Below are 21,106 nucleotides of genomic sequence, written 5' to 3'. Positions count from 1 at the left end.
CTGTAAGGATCCAAACATGTTATTTCCACGCGAAAATGTGATAGGTCAAAAAGCAATAAAGACTGAAATACGGCCTCTCGTTCCATGATCTGATTTTGACAAGGCATCTCTACAAGTTTTTCTCTATCTCAAGTTTTTAGTTTTAGTGGTGACAGTACTTTCGAGTTTATATGAAAGGTCTAGCAGCACCCTTTGGGGCTCTCATTCCACCAGTTTTCTCCCTTTTCCCAAGGCACATACCATTTTCCATGGATTTCATCATGTGCTGGAAGTGGGTTTTACAAGCCTCCACCTCCTCTTCCAGACGCAGACCGTCAGCCACCGAGAAGAGCACCGAGTCGCGGCTATCCTGCAGAAAGTCTGCGTAGTGGGCCTGGAGGTTCTTCATGATCTGCTGGCACTCCCCTGGTGTGGACGATCGGAGCTACAGAGGAGAAGACAGAAGAAACTTCAGTACAATGGTAACACAATCCTCCCACCCTCCCTCTTTTTTATTGACATTTAACATAGACACAAAATAGTATATAAGCCATAATTGTAAACATGTTTATTTTTCACAAATTGATCTTGTCTATGAAATTAACATTTAGATTAAGAAACGACACCACTAGCACCTTCTATGCCCCCTTGAATATGATCCTTAATAATGGTTAATTCACCAATATTCCCCTACTATATAAACTTATGTAAAAGAGATGCTTATCCTGTAGGGAGAAAAAGCCTACAACCTTCTCTCTCTGCCAAAAAGACCAAATATATTATTTATTTCATCTGGAATTTCCTTAACTATTCAAGCTGCTGTTTCTGGTTCCTAACATCTTCAGGGCCCTAATCCTGAAACAGTATCTGTCACTCCACTTTATTCTAATTGGGTGGTTGGGTGTCTCAGTATGCAAACAAGTTCCTTCTGAAAACAACTTGCCAGTAGGATATGAGCCTGGGGTAACCTTTCACAATTACCTTTTCTAGATTCCAGGTCTTTACAAGGTCAAGGTCCTTCCTCAGATAGTTCCAGGAGATAAGGCTTTTGGTGTTAATGTGTAGCTGATGCCAAAGGGCCATCACCTTCTGATAAGACTGCTCCACTCTAGGAACAACACAGAACCTGGTTATGGCTTTTATAAAAAGACTTGAGCTTCACATTAGAGACCCTCTAAGGAAAAAATGTGATATCCGTAGCAGAACTGAGCTTATATGCTCAGCAGAGAAAGGCAACAAGTCAAATGCTAACAACACAGGAATCTTCAGAACTAAATTGAGATCCTCAAACAATTTGGATTTGCTACACTATTACCGTGTTTCCCCGAAAATAAGACCTAGCCGGACCATCAGCTCTAATGAGTCTTTTGGAGCAAAAATTAATATAAGACCCGGTCTTATATTATGTTATATAAGACCTGGTATTTATTATATTATGTTATGTTATATTATACCTGGTCGAATAAATTCATAATATGCAAATAGACAACTGAGCAAACTTAAAAACAAAACAATGATCAACTCCAAGGAAACAAAAAGCTATACAAGAAAGTAAATTAAATAATTTACTCATATATATATTCAATCACCTACTCATTCATTCACTCTTTCCTTCAACAACCATTTACTGAGCACCTATTATGTGCCAGGAATGGTTCTAGGTGCTAAGGTTACAGAGCTATACAAAACAGACATAAACCTCTATTCTTTTGGAACTTCTAATGGAGGGGAAAGGTAAAAAAACAAATATATAATCTGTTAAGCAGTGTTAAGTGTTCTGAAGAAAAATAGAGAGGAGTAAAGGAGACTGAGACTGACAGGCAGCGAGTGGGGGGATTTGCAAGTGGGCAGTAATATGAACCGAATGAAGTGAGGGAGTGAATCATGTAAATATCTGAAATAAGCAGAGGAAGCACAAAGGCCTGAGGAAAGAATATGGTGTTTGAAAAACAGGAAGAAGACAGTGACTGGAGCTGAGCAGAAGCAAGGAGACTGGCAGAGGATGAGTTTAGAGAGGAAAGGCAAAATGGGTAAGTCTCACAACAATCCCCAATAGTACTATAAATAATTTAATGTCATAACACAAAAAGCATCAGTTTAAACAAAAATTGTGACATAACTACATTTGGAAGATGGGAAAAGGAGAAGTGTGTGCAGATGTGTGTGTAGAAAGCTAAATGTTAATTTCCTAGAGTAGGACATCAATAGATAATTTCCAAAGTTGAAAAAATCAGAAAATAGAAAAAAAAATCATATTATTTAGAAATTTGGAGTTAAAACCAGAAATATCTGCTCAAAGAGTTGTAAACAGATGACTCTGGGAAGCAGAACTCTGGGGTGGGAAAGATGATTGTTAGTTTTTATTCTAAGCTTTGTGGTATAATTCAACTTTAAAAAATATATATATATATATATATATATATTACTTTAATAAAATATAAATTAAAGAAAATTGCTGTCTCTACAAAAACCAGTCTTCTAAGAGTAAATGGTTTTATAACCAAGAATTCTTCTAAAAAGAATCACCACAGTACCGGTATATCTCAGTTGAATATAAGCATTTACAGAAAATCTACTGTGTAGCTGGCAGTGCCAGACTTGGTATCCTAATAGGAGGTCTTTCCCAACCGAAACTTGATCGCTCTGTTCAAGGAGATGACAAATACAGATTCATCCCTCCATCAGTGCACCCGGGCCAACAGCAGAGGTGGCAGTACAGAGTGGCTGCTGAGCAGTTACCTGTTGGCCATCTCAATGGCGTCCTTATTGGGTGGAGGGATGAGGAAGCAGACTGATGGCACCATGGCCTCATTCCCTGTGGGGCTGATCACTTTCCACTTGGTCCTCTGTGAATTATCTTCCAACACACATTCGTCATTCTTGCAAATAGTGATCTGAAGAGACAAATGTACAAGTTATTGCTAATGGATAAATCGACAACCCATTATTACTTGGTATCTGATCCTAAGGCTATGAAATCCTTAAGAAAAAATCGTTTGGAAATCTGCCATCACTTAGTGAGAGTTCCTGATGCTGACAAACAGATAATGCATAAAAATACACAACACAGGAAAGGTTGCAGACATAAAACAAATCAAGGAAGCAAGTGTTTATTAAATGCCTGTTACACGTCAAGTAACTCAGTAAACGAAGGGTAGAGGGACACTATAAGACCTCCAAGAGCAATCTCTGCATCTACAACCATTAGGGTAAAAATTAAAAGGACAACTCTGCTTTTGTGATACTTCCTCCTCCTCCCTTCCTGTCCTCCCACCCAAATCCCTGAAAATGTTTAAGTATTTGGAATCATTAGTTCTTTCTCTTGGAAGTAAGCAACAGTATTACCCCTATTTTATAGACAGAAATATTGAGACAGAAAGTGCAGAAAAAGTTTATTCACTCTTTTGTGTATCAAATATTTATCAAGCCTGCTATGTATCTGGAAGTATGCTAGGCCACTAGAGATAAAAATAGTAAAATGGTAAGCTGACAAACATGGTCTATACTCCACATATTCTGGTGGGGCACATAGTTGCAATACTGTGTGACAAATGAATTTACCAGGGACTGCATGAAAGGGACATACGTCTTGGTTAGAGAAGTAAAGAAAAATTATTCTGACCTTGAAGCCACATTAAGGAATTTAGACTTTATAAATAGAAATGGTGAATTGCTGTAGGACTTAAGCAGGGGAGTGACTTTTTTTTGTAAAAGACTGTGGTGGTAGGATAAAGAATGCATTGAATGGGGAAGCTGATGCAATGATCCAAATGAAAGAAACTTATGGTCTAGCCAAAGGCGGCGGCAGCAGCAGGGACAGAAAGGAGTACCTCTAAGGGATATTTATGTACAAGTTAGCATTACCTTGGGAGCCCTACTAGCTGTGGGGTAAGAGGGGAGGAGTCCAGGGTTTCTCCCAGGTGCTAAGTACCATTTCTGTCACCACTTAAGCAACTGGGCAGATGATGACGCCAGTCCTGGAGCCAGGGAGTGGATCAAGAATGTAGAGTGGAAGACATTTTTTTTAAGTGATAAGAGATTTGAGCATGTTTAACTTCTAATTTTTAAAAACTCTATCATTTGACCTTTCCTTATGATCATAGCCCTAACTGGAGGCTTCCCTGCTCCCCTCCTTCCCTCTGGAGCCAGAGGGACCCTTTCCGTCCCCTCACCTCGATCTGCCGATAGTCACAGACGGCCTTCACTGAAATGGTGCTCTTTAGCACGTGGTCGGGACTGCGTGGCTTTAGCTGAACAATGGTTTTTGACCTCCCAACAAGACTGGCAACGGAACTCTTGGACTGGATAAGCTGTTCCTTTTCGTCCTACAAAATGAGAAGAAAATCGACAACACATTAACGCGGTTACTCAGTCCACAGAGAAAACTGTGAGCTCCACTCCCTCAGAGAATGACATTTCTCATTTAAGGAGGGATCCTTGGTGGAGCCATCTTAGCAACACAAGGATAAAGAAAAAAGGAGAAACTATTTCTGTCTTCTACCAAGTGCTTTTGTTTTCAAATTTTGAAGCTTTCTCCTGTGCCCTTCCAATGAGCCATAAAGCCATGCAAAATAAATAAATAAATAAACAAACAAACAAACTTCTAGCTGCCAAATACAGCTATAAAGCTAACAAAGGATTTCCCTAAATTAAGGTTCAGAGAACAGGTAAGTTAAAAACAATAATAACAACTATGTTGTTATTGTTGTTATTATTATTATTCAATTTCTCACTGGTGGAAGCCAGTTCTTGCCTTCTGCTTAAGAAAAGCTAGAGTTACGCTCTTTAAAATTTTTTTAATAATTATATCTCCCAAGCTCTACCACAAATGTTTTACTTTCTTAAATTGAGTCACACTTTCTAAAGAAAGATCTTAGCTCTTCAACCAACAATGTACAAAGCAATATTGTTGGTGAAGGCATCGTGACAAATGATTTAGGGTTTACTCTTTAGTGTCTTGCTGTGCCAGTCACATAAATTTGATTGGTTTGAAAGCAGTACCGTGCAAAATTGAAACTCTCCAGTCTCTGCAAACCCAATTATCTTAAAAGCTAATAAACCTCTTGTCAACAAAATTGGTAGCAATCTACTACCAATTCCATTAGAGTAGAAGATTAACCAGGATATTTCAAGCCCATTTTGAGATACAAAAACTCCCAGAAGAGGGCTTTCTTAGGATGGAAGTAGATGTGATGAGAGTAAAGAGTTAATAATGTTAAGAAATGCCATTAAAGAATTAAGAATATGCAAGTAAAGAAAAAGAAATGCTTAAATAAACTACCTGTGCCTGTCCCCGGGAGCATGATTGGAAGAAATACAACTTTAACTTATTAGTTAAGAAAGAGGAGTGGAATATATCGGGGAGACAGCCACAATGTTCCATGCTTGAGAGCTGGTCTACCCATGTCATTTTCCTTGCAATAAAGCTGTCAGTTTCTGTCTAACCCACATCATCTCAAACATCTCAAACTCCAGAGACCAAGTGCTCAGCGTGGTAAAAGTTCTGAAAGAACCAGAAGCCAGGACAGCTGCTCCCGAACCTGACGGACAAGCTGAGGAGCAGACCCAGGTGATTCCATGCCCCGATGACGCCGCCAACCCGATGCCCCTGACCTGGAGAGGAGGGAACAGAGCAGCGACCCTCGAGAAGAGAAGATAAGACAACAATTGCAGAGGAGTTACCCTATAACAGGAAGTACTCTGTGGGAGGGAGGAGATAATAGCCAAGGATTATTATATTCCTCCTTCATATCTGAAGTATCTCCGAGAGAGACATTCTAGAGACAACATCTGAAAAGTCCGGTTTTTACCCTTCATTCTAAATTAATTAAATTAAGATTGCTTGCTCAAGTGAAACACCGAATGTGAACGCATTCACAGGTTTACAATACCTGAAAGTGTAAAAACAAAACAAAACAAAAATCAACTAATGTTCACAAATGCCCAAGTCTTACCCATGAAAAAATGACACTGTTTTGGGCTATTCTGATTCTTATTTATAATTTTCTATTGAAATGTGAGAATTCCCTTGCTTCTCATACAGGAAATATAATTTATCTATTAAATACATATTTCTATCTTAATTTGAGATGTACCTTGTACCTTGAGCTCTGTCTTGTCAACTCTACGTAATATACATTCAATAAATATAAGTAGTACAGCTGCTGATTTTATTACCAGCACTCTTGAAGGAATAATTCAATGGAGAAAATAAGTATAAAGTTGATTTGTATTAAATACTGGATGCAATACTATTTCTAAAAATTACTGCTACATAAATAAACTGGATAATATTGCATTCCATCTAAATAAGACTTTTAATATTGTCCTTAATTAATATCAATTTTTTTAGTACCTCATTATTACCAAAGAAAATTGCTAAGGAGGAAAAACTTGGCTCAGATGTAGTTCAGATTGGAGTTGTGGTTTTTTTCAAATTCTTTGTATGAGAGAGTGAAAAAGAACCTGATGTCAGTTGATCCTCTTCAACCCTATTTTTCATGCTCTACACCTCATCTTTGGCTCCAACTATTGAATTAAAATAGATAGGAACAATGCAAAGAAAGTACGAGGCGCATAAGTGGCTCAGGGGGAGAGAACTAGGCCTTTACTTCAGTAACATACCCAAAGGAATCTTATTAGCAACTTCTTAAAGGAAAGAAAGGAAAAAGACAGAACAAATTGATTAAACTCTATTAGCACGTGAGCCAAACCATGTAACAACGACCCCCTTTCCAGGAGCTTTCAAGGATATAAACAGCAGCAGCTGATAGGATTTACTCTGTTTCTCAGAGGATGTTTCTGTCATCATCCCACTGATGCAACACCCACCATGGAGTCCTGGAGCAGGTCCTCAAGGCGGGACAAGCTGGTGTTGTGGTCACAGGAATATTTTCGTTTGATGGAGTCTTGCAGGTTCCTCAAGAATGACTCCAGGTCTCGTGCATCACTGAAGAACTGTGGGGATAGAAGGAAGGGTTGCCTTGTACTCAATACGTCACAACACCACGGTCTTAAGCAAGAAAGAGAATCTTACTGTGCAGAGCTGAGCAAAGCTGATTACACTTTCTTGGGTTAGCAGTAGTTCATTACAAAGGCCGCATCAGTGTAAACTGGAGGTTTTAGGATGCCTTGGCCGGGAAGTATTAGTGATGACGAGCACAAAGCGTGCTGAACCCTATGGAAAGTCAGTCTGCATCACCCCTCAGAAATCACTGCTGGTTCCTCGACATCTGCTTAGTGACAGCACTTGGCTGTGAAGTATATTTCACAAAAGCCTAGAGGTTGGGTGATCAAATGTTTCAGTTCATTGATATGATTACAAAATGATCAGGGAGATTATTTACTTTAGGGAACAACCAAACAGAGATAATAGCTTATTTCCTCCTCCCACCCTCACCTGAAAACAAGTAGTGTATTCTTCATGCTGTGATAGACTACAGAAAAAAGATGGTCCTGATATTTTATAGCTCTTCCCATCAAGAGAAGAGGGAGTCTACTTCTATTCCTCTTAAAGAAGCACATGGCCACGTGATTTCCCTCGGCCACTGGCACATCAGTAAATGTGACAGAACAGAAACAAGTGTTTGTGCACTGGGGCTTCCTCTCTCTTGTAGCTTGCAGACACAGGTACTCTGTGAAGAAGTCTAGGATAGTCTACTGGATGCTAGAGACTTGTATATAGACTTGTACCCTGTCACCCCAGCCAACTGTCAGACATGTGAGCGATGTCATTTGGGACCAATCAGCTGCCTGCAGCCATGATTAACCCAGGTAAGATGAGAAAATCCACTCAGCTGAGCCCAGCCCAAATTGTCAACCCACAGAATCATGCGCTACTAAATGCTGTTTGTTCTAAGCAACTAAGTTGTTGGGGTGGTGGTTTATACAACAGAAGCTAACTGACACGGATGAGATTGTAACCTCGCCTTTCCCATGTATAGGTGCGCGCTCACGCATGCACACACACATACCTCCTGCCAGAATGAAAACGAATATTCTTCTCATCCTCTCTGATGCACACACACATGCACAGACACAGACATAAAGCCCACGTACCTGAAAGTAAGCAGTATTCTCTTTCACATGCTGCTCAACACACAAGCACAGCTGCCTCATCCACTGCAGTTGGGACTGGACAGCGGCACTGTAAGCCTGCAATGACGAAGCACACAGACGGAGGGGCATGAGTTTAGTAGATCCAATAAATATGTGCAATGCCCTCTTCCAAGTACAACTCTGCTAATGACAGAGGCCAACAGAAGATGCATGGAGATACTAGACTGGCAGATGTTCAGTGCTTCCCATAAGAAAGAGGCTTGTCCTTTATCCAACATGGTTTTGTTAAAAGGGATTACACGAGTATGGAAAAGGCTTCCTCCACACTCAATTGCAACTAACTGATCTAGCCAGCAGAACCCAGGCATAAATAAATCCCTCCTGGTTTTCTCCACGGTCTCTCTTCTCTGGGCAAAGGCACCAAACAAGACACAGGATCAGTTTGGATAGTTATTTGAAAACTTATGGTCGAAGTCCACCTTCCCCATGAAGTTAGGCGTCCATACCGCTTCCTGTTTCTCGTAGTCTTCTCCTTAGACCTTCAAAGTGTTTGCAGTCTTTTGGGGGTGGGACAAAAAGGTTGCCGATCCAGGACAAATGATCCCTGACACTTCCTCCGGGTCTTTCAGCAGAACAAAGCCTCTGATCTGAATACTTCCGTAACATCTGCCTCTGAGCACTGGACCCTCACACATTCTTTCGTCACATACCTCCACAGTCTGCTTGGCTGGGTGGTTCTCAAGTGACAGCAGCTCCGCTGTATCTTGTAGAGACCGAAACACGTCCTGTTTCTCCTCCAGTTCCACTGTCAACTCCTAAACATTGAATTCAATTTTACAGTCAGTGCTATTAAGGGAAGAGTAGCAATAAAGAAAAGGCTGTGTTCCCTGCCCTACTTTTAAAAAGCCTACAGCACTGGGTTAGTGCCAAAATGAGATGCATAAACAGTACATGTCAGAGAATTTCAGAGAAGAGCAAAAATGCTGGAATTACTGGAGAATGATTCACAAAGGATATGGGACACAAGCCAGACCTGAGTAAGTGGGGGAACATAGGACGAGCACTGGAAGCAGAAACAGGAGCTGACTTGGCTAGCATAGCTAGGTGACGTCAGCACCCACGTAGCAGTACCTGACACACCAGTGGGTCCGCATCACTGACTAGCTGGCTTTGCTCAAACTATTTCCTTAGCCTATAGTGCCCTCCTCTGGCTCTAAATCTTGTTACCATTATAGGACCCAATTGAGATGCTCTCTCTTCTGTACTGAAACTTTCTATCAGACTTGACCCCTTCTCCTGGATGCTTTCCCAGCACTTGTATCTCTATCAGGGCCTAATTTCCGATCCTATACAAACTGTTTACTGTATTATAGTATCTAGTCTTTTTTCTTTACTTCAGAAGGATCATATGCCACTCTCCAATCAGGGAAACTTATATTTTTTTAAAAAACTCTAAATGAACGGAATTAAAGTATCTAAAGTAAGTGTTAGTAAATAAGCTTCCTTTGCACAGGGTTTACAAAATGGTTAAAAATCCTCTGAGATGTAGAAATACTAAAAGTAGCAAAAATTAACCCTACTTACTTGTATACATCTTTCACTGAAAAGAATTCAAAGCATTTTCCCATAGCCCAATGCTGAATTTTCCTTCACATTTTACAAATGAGGAGATTGAAACCAAAACGTTATCAAATGACTTAAAGAGAATTCAGAATTGAGAAGCCAAGAGTACACCTCAGTTAAACAATACTAAGCCCTGTACCAAGTACTTCCCTATATTAGCTTATTAAATCTTATTAAATCTTTTACACAATGCTTTGAAATGGCGGGGTACTAGTTTCCCATTTTACAGAGGTCCAGAGAGATTAAATGACTTGCCAAAGGCCACAGAGCTAGTAGGCAGAGAAATAAGACTTTGAAGTTAGATTGCTCTCACTCCAAAGTGTGTAAGCTTAACCACAAAGCTATAATGCTTCTGATATGACTCAACTTGCAGGCTGCTGCTCTATCCACCCAAAACACTGCCTTACTGAAAAAATTCATTCGAGGACTCGATTTCCCTGTCCGTATACACTTCTCACATGCATAGATGCATTAAGCAGGGCCCCGATTTCTACCCAGCAGAATGAAAATCCAGGAACCCAAACTCTCAGCAGATGAGCCCCGCTGTGTCCTTCTGCCATTACACAAATACGACAGGCCTGTTGTGCTAGACTCACAGAGAAGTAATTTCTCTTGGCTGAGATATTGGGATTGTTGTCACTCCAATCATATGCTAGTTCCTCCTCCTCCTTCTCATTCAACCAAATCAACTCAGCTGTAGCTCTGGAGACAAACTTATGCAGGCTCTGAAGGTGCCTCATCCGGAAGCTAGAAGTTTCCTAGACAAAGCAAGGATTACAAGGTTAGACTGCCAGCCTTTCATCTATAGAAGACAGCACATTTGACATCAAAGCAAAGAAAAACTCAGGAAATTAACTTAGCCTTGCTTTTTCATCCCTGGGTGCTTCTCCATGGATTTAAATTTAGTACAAGTTTGGTACAGGACTCCCAGAGCTCTTGTCAGTCCTAACTAGAAGTTAGAACTCAGCAGGCCTTTGTGGGGCACCCTGGATACAGAATGATCCTGGGCCTGTCCTACTCTGGACAATCTTGAAAGAAAGGAATGAAGAGAACGGATGGAAGTGCCCTCCCCACCAATCTTGTAGTGTTGGTGTCTCACAGCACAGATAGCCACTGCTTTGGTTAAGCATGACAGCTGGGATAAGTTCTACTTACTTAAAACTTTCTGGGGAAGGGTTTCTGATCCATTAAGAAAACATTATAATACATATGAACAGCTGAATAGTAAATGATATAATCTAATAAACAGAAAACCAAAACAGCGCCAAACCAAGAGCTCTCTGAATTAGGGAAAAGAGTTGTTTGGATGGAACTAGATTCTCCATGAACAGAACATGAGAAAGTTGGTCAAAAAAACTTACCTTCAATTTACAATACTGTGTCTCCAGCTTGCCAAGAGTTTCAACATAACTAGTATGAAAATTCTGGGACATTTTCCCCTGGTGAGCAAGAAATGAAATAAGAATACATTAGAAAAAGAGTAACTAAAGTGCATCTATGGTATGGTTTCAACTAGGTTAAGTACTACGTCTACACCCAGGTAAAGATTGGTTACTGTCCTAAAACAGAAGCTTAGACAGGATATGTCTGGGTCAGATTTCATAGCATGGAGCAGCACTAAGTGAGGAATAGTTCAGCAGGGCGAACACAACCTCCCTGTTCTGTGCTTCCAGTAATTCTGGGAAGTTTCTAGGCAAAACCTATGCCTGATGATAGTCAAACCACTCAATTACTTTTTGAAAGGGGAGAGTGAAAGTAAAAAACGGGAAGATAGAACGAGTGAGGGAGAAGAGAGACTAAATAGTTTCTCTATACCAGCACTCAACCGCAGACAAAAGGTAAATTGGAAAGAGCATGAACTTTTGGAGCAGAGGGCCTGAGCTTGGCAACTGCATCCACTACTTACTAATTTTGACCTTAGCTTTCAATAGCACTTTTCTTTTTAGTAAAAAAGGTTAATAAAAGTACCTTTCTCACAAGATTATTCCAAAGAGCACAACATTTCAGTGAAAAGGGAGTGTGTTGTCAAGTGCTGCTCACGGTTATCACTCTTTCCCAGAGCCCCCTTCTCCTTAGGGACAGCTGCACTGCGCAGTGTCAGGTTCCCGCCCTGCCCCGCCCACTCTCCATCATGGACTCTGCCACGCACCTCATACAACCTCGCCTCTTTGACACTTGAGCCCAGTTCTTCGACACTGGTGTGAATGTGCTGCTGTGTTTCCAGCTGCAACTCCACACTAGGCAGGTCATTGCCCCACTCTGCTCGCTCCAGTTTCATCTGGAAAAGAAAAAATACATATATAGCAATTTACTGCTATGTTAGCAGAAACAGAAAATTGTCAGAATCAACGTCTGGACAAGGGGGCTGAGGACAGAGGACTGGGCAAAGGACATCTAAACCATATCCATCGTGGCCTCTTATAGGAAAATATGTCATAATCACCCCCAAGGAGCTGGAGACTAAACCTCCTCAGCTATCGAAGTGGAGGCAGCCTTTTGCTGCTGCATTATGGGAATACATTCCTACATTTACCAACCAGAAAGGTGTTTCCACAGGCTGAAGATGCTTAACTTTATAATTTAGGCATTTCCCTTTATGGAGCATTTTATAATCACAATGGACATAAGAAAGAAATATCTGAAAATATTAAGCTTCATTCATGGTATCAACTATTGGCCAATTAATTTTAAAACATTAGCTTGTTTTTGAATGTTTTTATTTATTGGTACATGGGGAAATCCATCATCAAGAGATGAAAAGAATTTCATACAAAAGGGTTAGAAAGATAAGAAAGACAATATTGAACCTGAACCATTATCCTAGAATACATGGGAATAGTGCCCCTTAGGGATATAAAATACAGCATAGGGAATAGAATCACAATATTGTAATAACTATGTATGGTGTCCAATAGTACTAGACTTATTGGGTGATCACTCTGGAAGGTATAGAAATGGCTAATTACCATGTTGTACACCTGAAACTAATGTAATATTGTGTGTCAACTGTAATTGAAAAATAAATTAAAAAAAAAAAAATAGTGCCCCTTAGAATTGTGAAGCATAGCAGCCTTGCTTAAATGTTAGTGCTAAGGCCAAAAACAAAAAGTGAAGAATAAGCTTCTCTGCCAATGAGGAAACTTCAGAAAAGATAACAGATTTACAAACTCTGCAACTTCTCCCATAAGCTCCCACTTAGAGTACAGTTAGCTGAAAGAACAAATTCCCAAAGGGTTTCAAAATAGAAAAGCCTATGCTGTTCTGTGTGGGATTGTGAGAATTTGCACTGATCCATCGTTTAAAATTTAAGGAGAAGGGGGCCAAAGTCCAGTGATTCAGGGAATTGATACAAGGGGCACGGAGCAACCTGGTCTTCGCAAACAAGCTGCTGGATCCAGCACATCTTAGGGCGCTGTACAAGCATCTGGAACACACACCCACCTGCATTTCTTCTACCCAAGACAGCAGTTCATACACGAAACGGAGATTGCCTTCGTCTTCAGAGGAGGAGATAGACACAAGTTCAGCCCGAGTCATGGGCTTCCGGAACCAGGAAGAAGAATGGGTTCCCTTGGTCAGAGGTTCTGCCTTCAGATGAGTTGTGGTTAAAGTAGAGGGTGGAACCAATTCCAGTGAAGTGAAATGGCCCTTCCGATACAAATTTGTGCACTCAAGACGCAAGGTGACCAGCTCATCCTGCAGACGCATAACCCTGAAGTGGAAGAAGAGAAGGAAGGGCAAAACTTAAATTTGTAACATACTTTTAAAAATAAAATCTTCCCTATCCGTTTGACAAGGCTGAGGTAAAAATCAAAATGAGATCATATCAGGATATGTGTTTTGAGAAAAAACAAGTGGTATAGGAATGCAAGGTGGTATTATTAACATCGTCATTGTTTAGAGTTGTCTTTGAGGCAAATACCAAGTTACAGTGTTAAATGCAGGGAAGCAAACCGATACCCATTTATGCAACTCCTAGATGGTGTATCAGAATAAACAGACTGGGGTCCAAAGATGTGGGTGTTAGTCTTGGCTCTGTACAAAGTATGTGACCTGGACGCTCCTCATCCCCTCTCTGGGTCCTGGACTCCTCCTCTATAAAAGGAAGCTTTGGATCACCAGCAGGTCTGCACCAGACGTGGTACCGCACCCCTGCAGGTCACTGTGAAATATGTGGGATGTCATAGATGCCAAGTATTTAGTGGGCAGGGCCTACAATAAGAGGAAACTGTTTTCCACCAGGAGAATTTTCCTGCCAAAATACCTGTAGTATCCATCCCCATTGAGGTCCAAGTTACAAGATTCAGTACCTGACTCTTGATCCATGAGACTCAGCCATAAGCAAACCCTCCGTTTGAGTCCCGTGTTCCTCACCTAAAAGCCAGCTCTTCTAGCTGGTAATAATTCTCATCCCGTAGGATCTGGAGATCCACCTGCAGCTGCCTGATAAGACCTTCGCATTCCTGAATGTACATGATGACATCTGATTCGCACTGTACTGGTTGCCCTGATTCCAGGTGAGCAGCGTCCTGAGGGAGAAAGGGAGAATAAGGGTGGGAAAACTCCCACTGCTCCCACCCACGAGGATCGAAGCAGCCAAGGGGCCCACTGCAATTCCAAGAGTAGGAAAAACATAGCTGGACTCCTCAACTGTTAACTTCAACCATTAGAAAACAGGGCGAAAAGTGGGAATCATGTGACAAAAGAAGTGAGACAAAACAGCCAGACTCACAGCCTGCAGTGTATTCTTAGCTAGTGTCAGTTTTTCTTCACAGTTCAAAGCACCATTCTGGATTTTGTTTGCAATCTGTAGCAGCAATTCCAGCCTAAAATAAGATCAAAACCATAGTAAAGGTGCAGAGCCCAAACCAGCCCAGCAAGTCATGTCAGATCCACTTCCGGCTCTGGACTCACCTCTCCACAGCTGGTCGAAGTGATTTCTCTCGCTCCAGCATTTCAATGATGAGCTTTCCCCACTCTTCTTCTACATCATTAGGGTGGTAACCCTGAGGCAGTTTAATTCGGCCAAATTCAATCCACACCTGAAAAACCCAGACACACTCCTTTAGTCCAAAACGCAGCCATGTCCTCAGGCCCCAGTTTTAACTTATTTTTCCGCACATTACTTCTTGCTTCTTTACCCAGCCATTCAGCAGTATTTTCCTATTGTCTAATAAGAGAAAACAATGGACTATTTAGCAGTACCGCACCCTGAGGTGAGAGCAAAATGATCAGCTCTGAAATGCACAGACTACATGCTGTAAACCCACTGATCCCGTCTACATTTTACACAACTCCTCCTGTCCCCTCAATACTGCCCATTCTGGAAAAGGTGAATTGCCCATCTCTACAGCTTCAAATTCTCTAGGAATCAAAATGTGAATGAAGTCTCTTTTTTTCCCATCCTAGGGAAAGAATTAGCTTCCTTCTGAAAAACAGGAAAACTCATCCACAAAACTCAAGATTTCTGAATAAATGTATACCATTTTTCAGTAAGCCCTTTAAAAAATACAGATCGTTGCTACTACCCCTTTATCACAAATTTTCAAGACCAGCCTGACAGTGATGCTGTATTTGTCACCCTGAGAACAATGCTGTAAATGCAGGTTGGGAAGAGGATGCAGGGGCCCTGCCTAATAAAGAGGCAACAACACGGCAAACCAGCAAACCCCAACTCTCAGCAAACGATAGCATTCCTTACCTCTAACAATTTATATAATTCCTCAATTCTTCCTTTTTCTCTCTCCTTGGCCAGAATTTCCGTTTCTTTGAAGTGTATATACTGGTTATAAAGTGCCTACAAAATTAATATTCGTTGAATGAATGAATGAATGCATGCAAACAATCTGGCACAAGTTTTCATACCACTTCACCCAGAAACCAGCAGCCACAAGCTCTGAGACTTACTCACTATAATGAACTTATAGAAAGCAATTTAAGGCCATGACTTTACCTTCAGTTCAACAGGGTTCTGGGGGAAAGTTTTATCTGACATCAGTATTGTATGCTGTTTGATCCAGGGAATGAGGGAGTCCACTCGGCTTTGGTATTCTTGCCACCTGGAGTCCACTTCCTATTGCCAAAAGGTAAATGTCACACACCTTCTGATTAGCAGTATGCAAAACAAGCAAAGGAGAAAGCTGAGGCCATCCCAAACCACATAAAATCCTTTTTCTCTAATTGCCTATCCAGTTGCTCATTTTTATACTCAGGGTCACAGTTTCAAAGCTCCTCAAGGGCTCTCAAAATGCGATTCAATTTCCTAACACTTAGAATAGTCTAGGCTGGATGCTACAAAATTAGCAATATCTACACTCAGTCCCTGGGACCACAGTTAACGAGCATATATAAAGATGGTGTGGATTCAGTTGCTCTGTATAAAAGTGCTCTATATGTAACAAATACCTAAGAAACATGTTCTAATCAATACGTTCTACCCAAACCAACCAAAGTAATCTAAGAAAGGGTCCTTTACCGTGGCATTGATCCCTTCTCCACCCTCGGGGACTTTAGGGAAGGCATCATAAATTGAAGCTACATAAGTGATTACAGACTTTTCATCTGGAGATGGCACATCCACATCTGAGAGAGAAAGGATAAGAAATTTCTCAGTCAGAACTTGCCAGAAGGAATAGTGAGTATATGTCAAACACACACAACTTCAGTCAACTCTCACCTTCTGCATCCAGTAGCCGGGTGACCCCCAGTCTCTCTGCCACTTCGAAAGCCTGTTCCAGATTCTCTCGGTTACTCTGGATTTGTACCCTCTCCATATCTACCAGATCAGGTCTGTAAAAGTCCACCAAGGCACATGAAAGGCCACCCATCTACACACCACACATGAGTTCACACAAAGAAGACCTCTTTAAAGTACCCAGAGCTGAAAAACACTGATTGAATGAGAAAGCAAGAGGTGTAGAGAGGTGCTGATCCCATTGTTAGTGACACGTCAGGAGCCCAGTGTTCCCTAATTCTCACCCTACACAACAGTCGCCTTGTTGGATTTCATGAGGAAAGTATATCAATTAGTAGAGTGAAAATGAGGGCGTGCTATGGCCACTAAGAGTAGGCTAATTGTAATTTTTGTCATTTAAAATCCCTGTCTCCTTCACCCATCTCACTCCTGCCACCTGCTGCTCCTCAGCCATGCTAAGCCAGGCCCCGCGTCAGGCCCTCTGCACTGCTATTCCCTCCAACTGAAACACTGACCCTAGAGGCCTGCATGGCTGGCCTCTGCTCCAGCGTCATCAGAGAGGCCATCTTCCTGTCCAAAATGCCACAATCCCGTCACTCCCTATCCCTCCACTGCGCTTACCACTTGTATGACAGCATATACAAAGGGTGCCAAAAAATATATAGACATTTTAAGAAAGGAAAACTGTATTAAAATTGTAAGACTCAATATATACCGATAACAAAAGATGAATACAAGTCACGTTTGACATCTGCAATTACAAGAGGGGCTCAAAGTGGTTACCATCAGCGTCCAGACACTTCTGATTACGGCAAACTACTGCTTGAGCAACGTTGACCAAAGTGTCCACTTGTACACATTTTTTTTGGCATCCCCGGTATTTATTTGTTTATTGCCTATTAAATAAGCTCAATGAGAGCAAGAAGTTTCACTGTTTTGTTTACTGCTATTTGTGCCCAGTGCCTGGAACACTGGGAGTTTAATATATATTCCCTTTTTAAATGAATAAAATGAATCAGATTCTTGGTTGAGAGGGGAAGTGACATTATAACTAACCACAAACAAGAGATGAAAAGAAACCCCTCCGGACACACTGAACTTCTACTGGATTTACCTGTATCGGTGAATAAGTGCATTGAACATCTTCCCATCACTCCAGCAGGAGGAAAAGTTGGTGCATTTGATTCCTGTGTAACCAGCTGTCACCTTCTGGGTCCATAGGAGCAGCTTCTCCTTGGCTGACATGTCCCCTGACTCTCCACTAATGTAGATGTCAGAGATCTGCCACAAGATAAGGGACATGGAATAACCTTTTCTTCTTCATACATTGTGACACTTAGAAGAAGAGGGAGAGCCAAGGCTGGCAGCACTTCAGATGACAATTCCAATATATATACTCATCTCTTTGGTAGTCAAAGAAATGCAAATTAAAACCATGAGAGGTAAGTTCTTCACCTATTAAATTAGGGATTTTTTTTTTAATGATACTATTCATTGGCGAGAACACCTAACACTGGAAATCCTAATATTGCCACTGGTGAGAGTATAAATGACCTAACTTCTCTGGATGGCAGTGTTGAATCAAAAGTCTTAAAATATACATAATAGGAAACCATTAGAGATATGGTCAAAAAATTGTATACAAGAATGTTCATAAAAATATTATAAACATTATAGCAAAAAGCTATAGAGCTTTAATAAGAAACTGATTGGTTACATATAGCACATACACATAGTAAAATTCTTTGTAGCATTTAAAAAGGTATGCTTTAGAAAATTTTAATGACAGGAAAATGATCACCATTATCTTATGAAAAGAAATACAAAATAATACATAGTAACACTAATTTTATATAAAGGTATAAAAATATATATTTAACTATGTAGTCATATATACATACATATGCATAATGTATATGATAAATGCGTATGTGTATGCAAGTGTAAACACAGGAGAGAAATACACCAAACTAGTAATCATAGTTAGATCTCTAAGTGGTAACATTGTAGGTGGTTTATATTTTCCACATCATGTGCATTTTTATAATATGAAGAAAGTTATTTTAAGAAATTCCCAAAATCTAGCACAAGACCTAATTTAGAGAGATGAGAGTGTGGGAGAGAAGAAAGTGCATGCCTTCGAGTCCATGCAGACCTGGGTTTGAATCTCAGCTTCACCAACTATAAGCCACATCTCTCAGCTGTAACATCGGTAAAGTGAGAATACCTACTGCCTTTTCAGGGTTCCTGTGATCAACAATGATAGTATATATACTATATATACTATATAGCATATAGTACAAGGGACAATTGATAACAAGGCACTTCCAAGTCTCTGAATACTAAATTTACAAACTCAGCTCATAATAGGTTACATTAAATATCAGCAGAAGAGACTTTAAAATCAGAAAAACAGGGTCAGGAACTGTTCATAATATTTTATGAAGTATAAAAGAAAGCTGCAGACTAATAAATCTTACCAAGATGTCTGAAGAAAGACCATGAGAACAAAAACCTATGGGTAGCCTGCACGGAGTCTAGAAAAGGGAAATCAGTAAGTGTTGTCTTCTAACCAACCAGCACATTCCAGGATTCTCGTCCCCTCGACAGGTACACTTCTAAGGGAAAAACCAGGTTGCCAAACTTTGATGATGCCACCTAGTAATATCATCTTGTAAATCTATCCTCTACCTACCACCTCTCTGCTCTGACTGCATGTTCACCTGACAACCTTCACACGTTGCGTACGGCGGGGTTTAAATCCCTCGTGAAGATTCTCGTGATCCGTACGCAACGTGTTAAGATTATTTCTTGCTTCCTGTATCATATTCTAAAGCAACAAAATGCACTGAGTGCCCAATTCAAATACTGTATCACTTGGCAGTTAAAATTCATATTGTAATTTAATTTACATCAACCAATCTCTAACAAGTATAATTACTCTTGAAGTCAATCCCCTAAAACTCAATCTACTCCAAATACACTGGGGGGGGGGGGGGGGGAGCTACGGAGGTGCAAAGCTGAGGATCCAACAATGGATAATGCTGCCCAAACTATCATTTTATGAGTCCAGTGAAAACAGCCCCTCCCGAGTACCAGTGCTAGTCCAGTTCTCCTTAACAACATTTCTAGCTGCTTGTTTCAATGGCTAGATACCACCCGCCATGGACATATCCCAGTACTTCCCCTGTAGCCACTTCACATACATATTAAGGCAAAACATTGTTGGGAATAGAAAATAGATTTGTTAAAGTAAAAATGGATAGAACTGGGGGCCAGTCTGGTGGCTCAGGCGGTTAGAGCAATATGCTCCTAACTCCGAAGGCTGCTGGTTCGATTCCCACATGGGCCAGTGGGCTCTTAACCACAAGGTTGCCAGTCCCGCAAGGGATGGTGGGCAGCGCCCCCTGCAACTAAGATTGAACACGGCACCTTGAGCTGAGCTGCCGCTGAGCTCCCGGATGGCTCAGTTGGTTGGAGTGCGTCCTCTCAACCACAAGGTTGCCAGTTCTTCAATTCCTCAACTCCAGCAAGGGATGGTGGGCTGCGCCCCCTGCAACTAGCAACGGCAACTGGACCTGGAGCTGAGCTGCGCCCTCCACAACTAAGACTGAAAGGACAACAACTTGACTTGGAAAAAAGTCCTGAAAGTACACACTGTTCCCCAATAAAGTCCTGTTCCCCTTCCCCAATAAAATCTTTAAAAAAAAAAGGATAGAACTTAAATAAACAAAATGAAATCTGAATATTTGTTTTTTACCCATAGAAGAAATTCCAGTTTGTTAATTGACGTTGTACGGCCAGTACAAACACAGTCAATCTCTCTGATGGCATCACTTATCTGCCAATCGCAGCATCTTTGCACAGTGCATTGAAAATAGTTCAATGAACAGCGTTACTTCAGATTTTCCACACAGCTGTAAATGAGGCAGGGAAGTGTTTGGCTCCCTCAGGGGGGTAAAAACACCCTGTTTGGATTAGAGCCCTTCCTAGACTGTGACTGGATGAGAAAAATGAGATTATCGTCACAATCACCTCAGTAATTAAATTTGGCTTTTGTCCATCTCTTCATTTAATACTCACATGTCATGTGCTGTCCTTTGGACTATGCAAAAGCTTTCACCTTAATCTCCCAAACGCAGAAACCCAGCTTCAATGTCAGGGAGCTTTCCCCCTCATCCGGATTTTAAAAGGAAGCCATTTGGAGAGGGAGGATGCCTCAACGCCATTCCAGAGACCATGCACGTCTACCTGAATTCTCTTTTGACCCCCACGTACCCACATGTATCAGGGCTTGATTAATTCCTTCTCTGAAGCATCCCTAGGAACTTAATGTTTTCCTAATAATTCAATAAGTATTTACTGAACATCTCACCTGTGCTTAGCACAATTCCAGGCACCATGGAGAAGAAACAGAAGTCAAACACCATTTATTCATTCTGTTGTTATTTCTTGAGTAACCACTATGTTCTAGGAGATGTGTTTAAGTTCTTGGATCTCAAGATAAAAGCACAACCTTAAACCTCAAGCTCAAGAAGTTTCACAGGGGAGACAATATACCATACAGAGCGATCAACGCTGTGATAGAGGTAAGCAAGTAACCCACACTAGCAACGCCAAGGAACTTCTCTGTGACTACAATAGCTATGCTGCACCTTAAAGCAGAAATTAGCCAGGTGAGAAAAGGGGAAACAAAAAAATAGACATGCTTGCCCATCTTGAACTTTAGGCCTATCTGGCTAAAATAAGGCA

The 21,106-nt window shown here is 41.0% G+C and overlaps 1 protein-coding gene across 30 annotated transcripts in view; it reads right to left on the bottom strand.

Annotated features, from left to right (window-relative positions):
- Positions 1-21,106, bottom strand: part of MACF1 (microtubule actin crosslinking factor 1) — a 311,168-nt gene that overhangs the window by 135,399 nt on the left and 154,663 nt on the right. For all 30 annotated transcript variants that reach the window (XM_074334445.2, XM_074334456.2, XM_074334436.2 and 27 more), the window contains 19 exons: positions 17,469-17,635; positions 16,337-16,449; positions 16,136-16,242; positions 15,614-15,733; positions 15,362-15,457; positions 14,575-14,702; positions 14,393-14,486; positions 14,035-14,189; positions 13,102-13,372; positions 11,810-11,938; positions 11,022-11,099; positions 10,257-10,418; positions 8,748-8,852; positions 8,038-8,133; positions 6,811-6,936; positions 4,152-4,304; positions 2,719-2,873; positions 961-1,087; positions 241-424 (listed from right to left, as the gene is read on the bottom strand). In XM_074334445.2, coding sequence (XP_074190546.2) covers positions 241-424; positions 961-1,087; positions 2,719-2,873; positions 4,152-4,304; positions 6,811-6,936; positions 8,038-8,133; positions 8,748-8,852; positions 10,257-10,418; positions 11,022-11,099; positions 11,810-11,938; positions 13,102-13,372; positions 14,035-14,189; positions 14,393-14,486; positions 14,575-14,702; positions 15,362-15,457; positions 15,614-15,733; positions 16,136-16,242; positions 16,337-16,449; positions 17,469-17,635 — 2,566 coding nt within the window. The remainder of the gene's footprint in view (positions 1-240; positions 425-960; positions 1,088-2,718; positions 2,874-4,151; positions 4,305-6,810; positions 6,937-8,037; positions 8,134-8,747; positions 8,853-10,256; positions 10,419-11,021; positions 11,100-11,809; positions 11,939-13,101; positions 13,373-14,034; positions 14,190-14,392; positions 14,487-14,574; positions 14,703-15,361; positions 15,458-15,613; positions 15,734-16,135; positions 16,243-16,336; positions 16,450-17,468; positions 17,636-21,106) is intronic.

The sequence above is a fragment of the Rhinolophus sinicus genome, chromosome 14 (genome assembly GCF_057876585.1).
Source record: "Rhinolophus sinicus isolate RSI-liver-muscle chromosome 14, RSI-T2T, whole genome shotgun sequence".
NCBI classification, from domain to species: Eukaryota; Metazoa; Chordata; class Mammalia; order Chiroptera; family Rhinolophidae; genus Rhinolophus; species Rhinolophus sinicus.
Note: the sequence above shows the minus strand (reverse complement) of the source record. Positions and strands in the feature narration are given on the sequence as shown.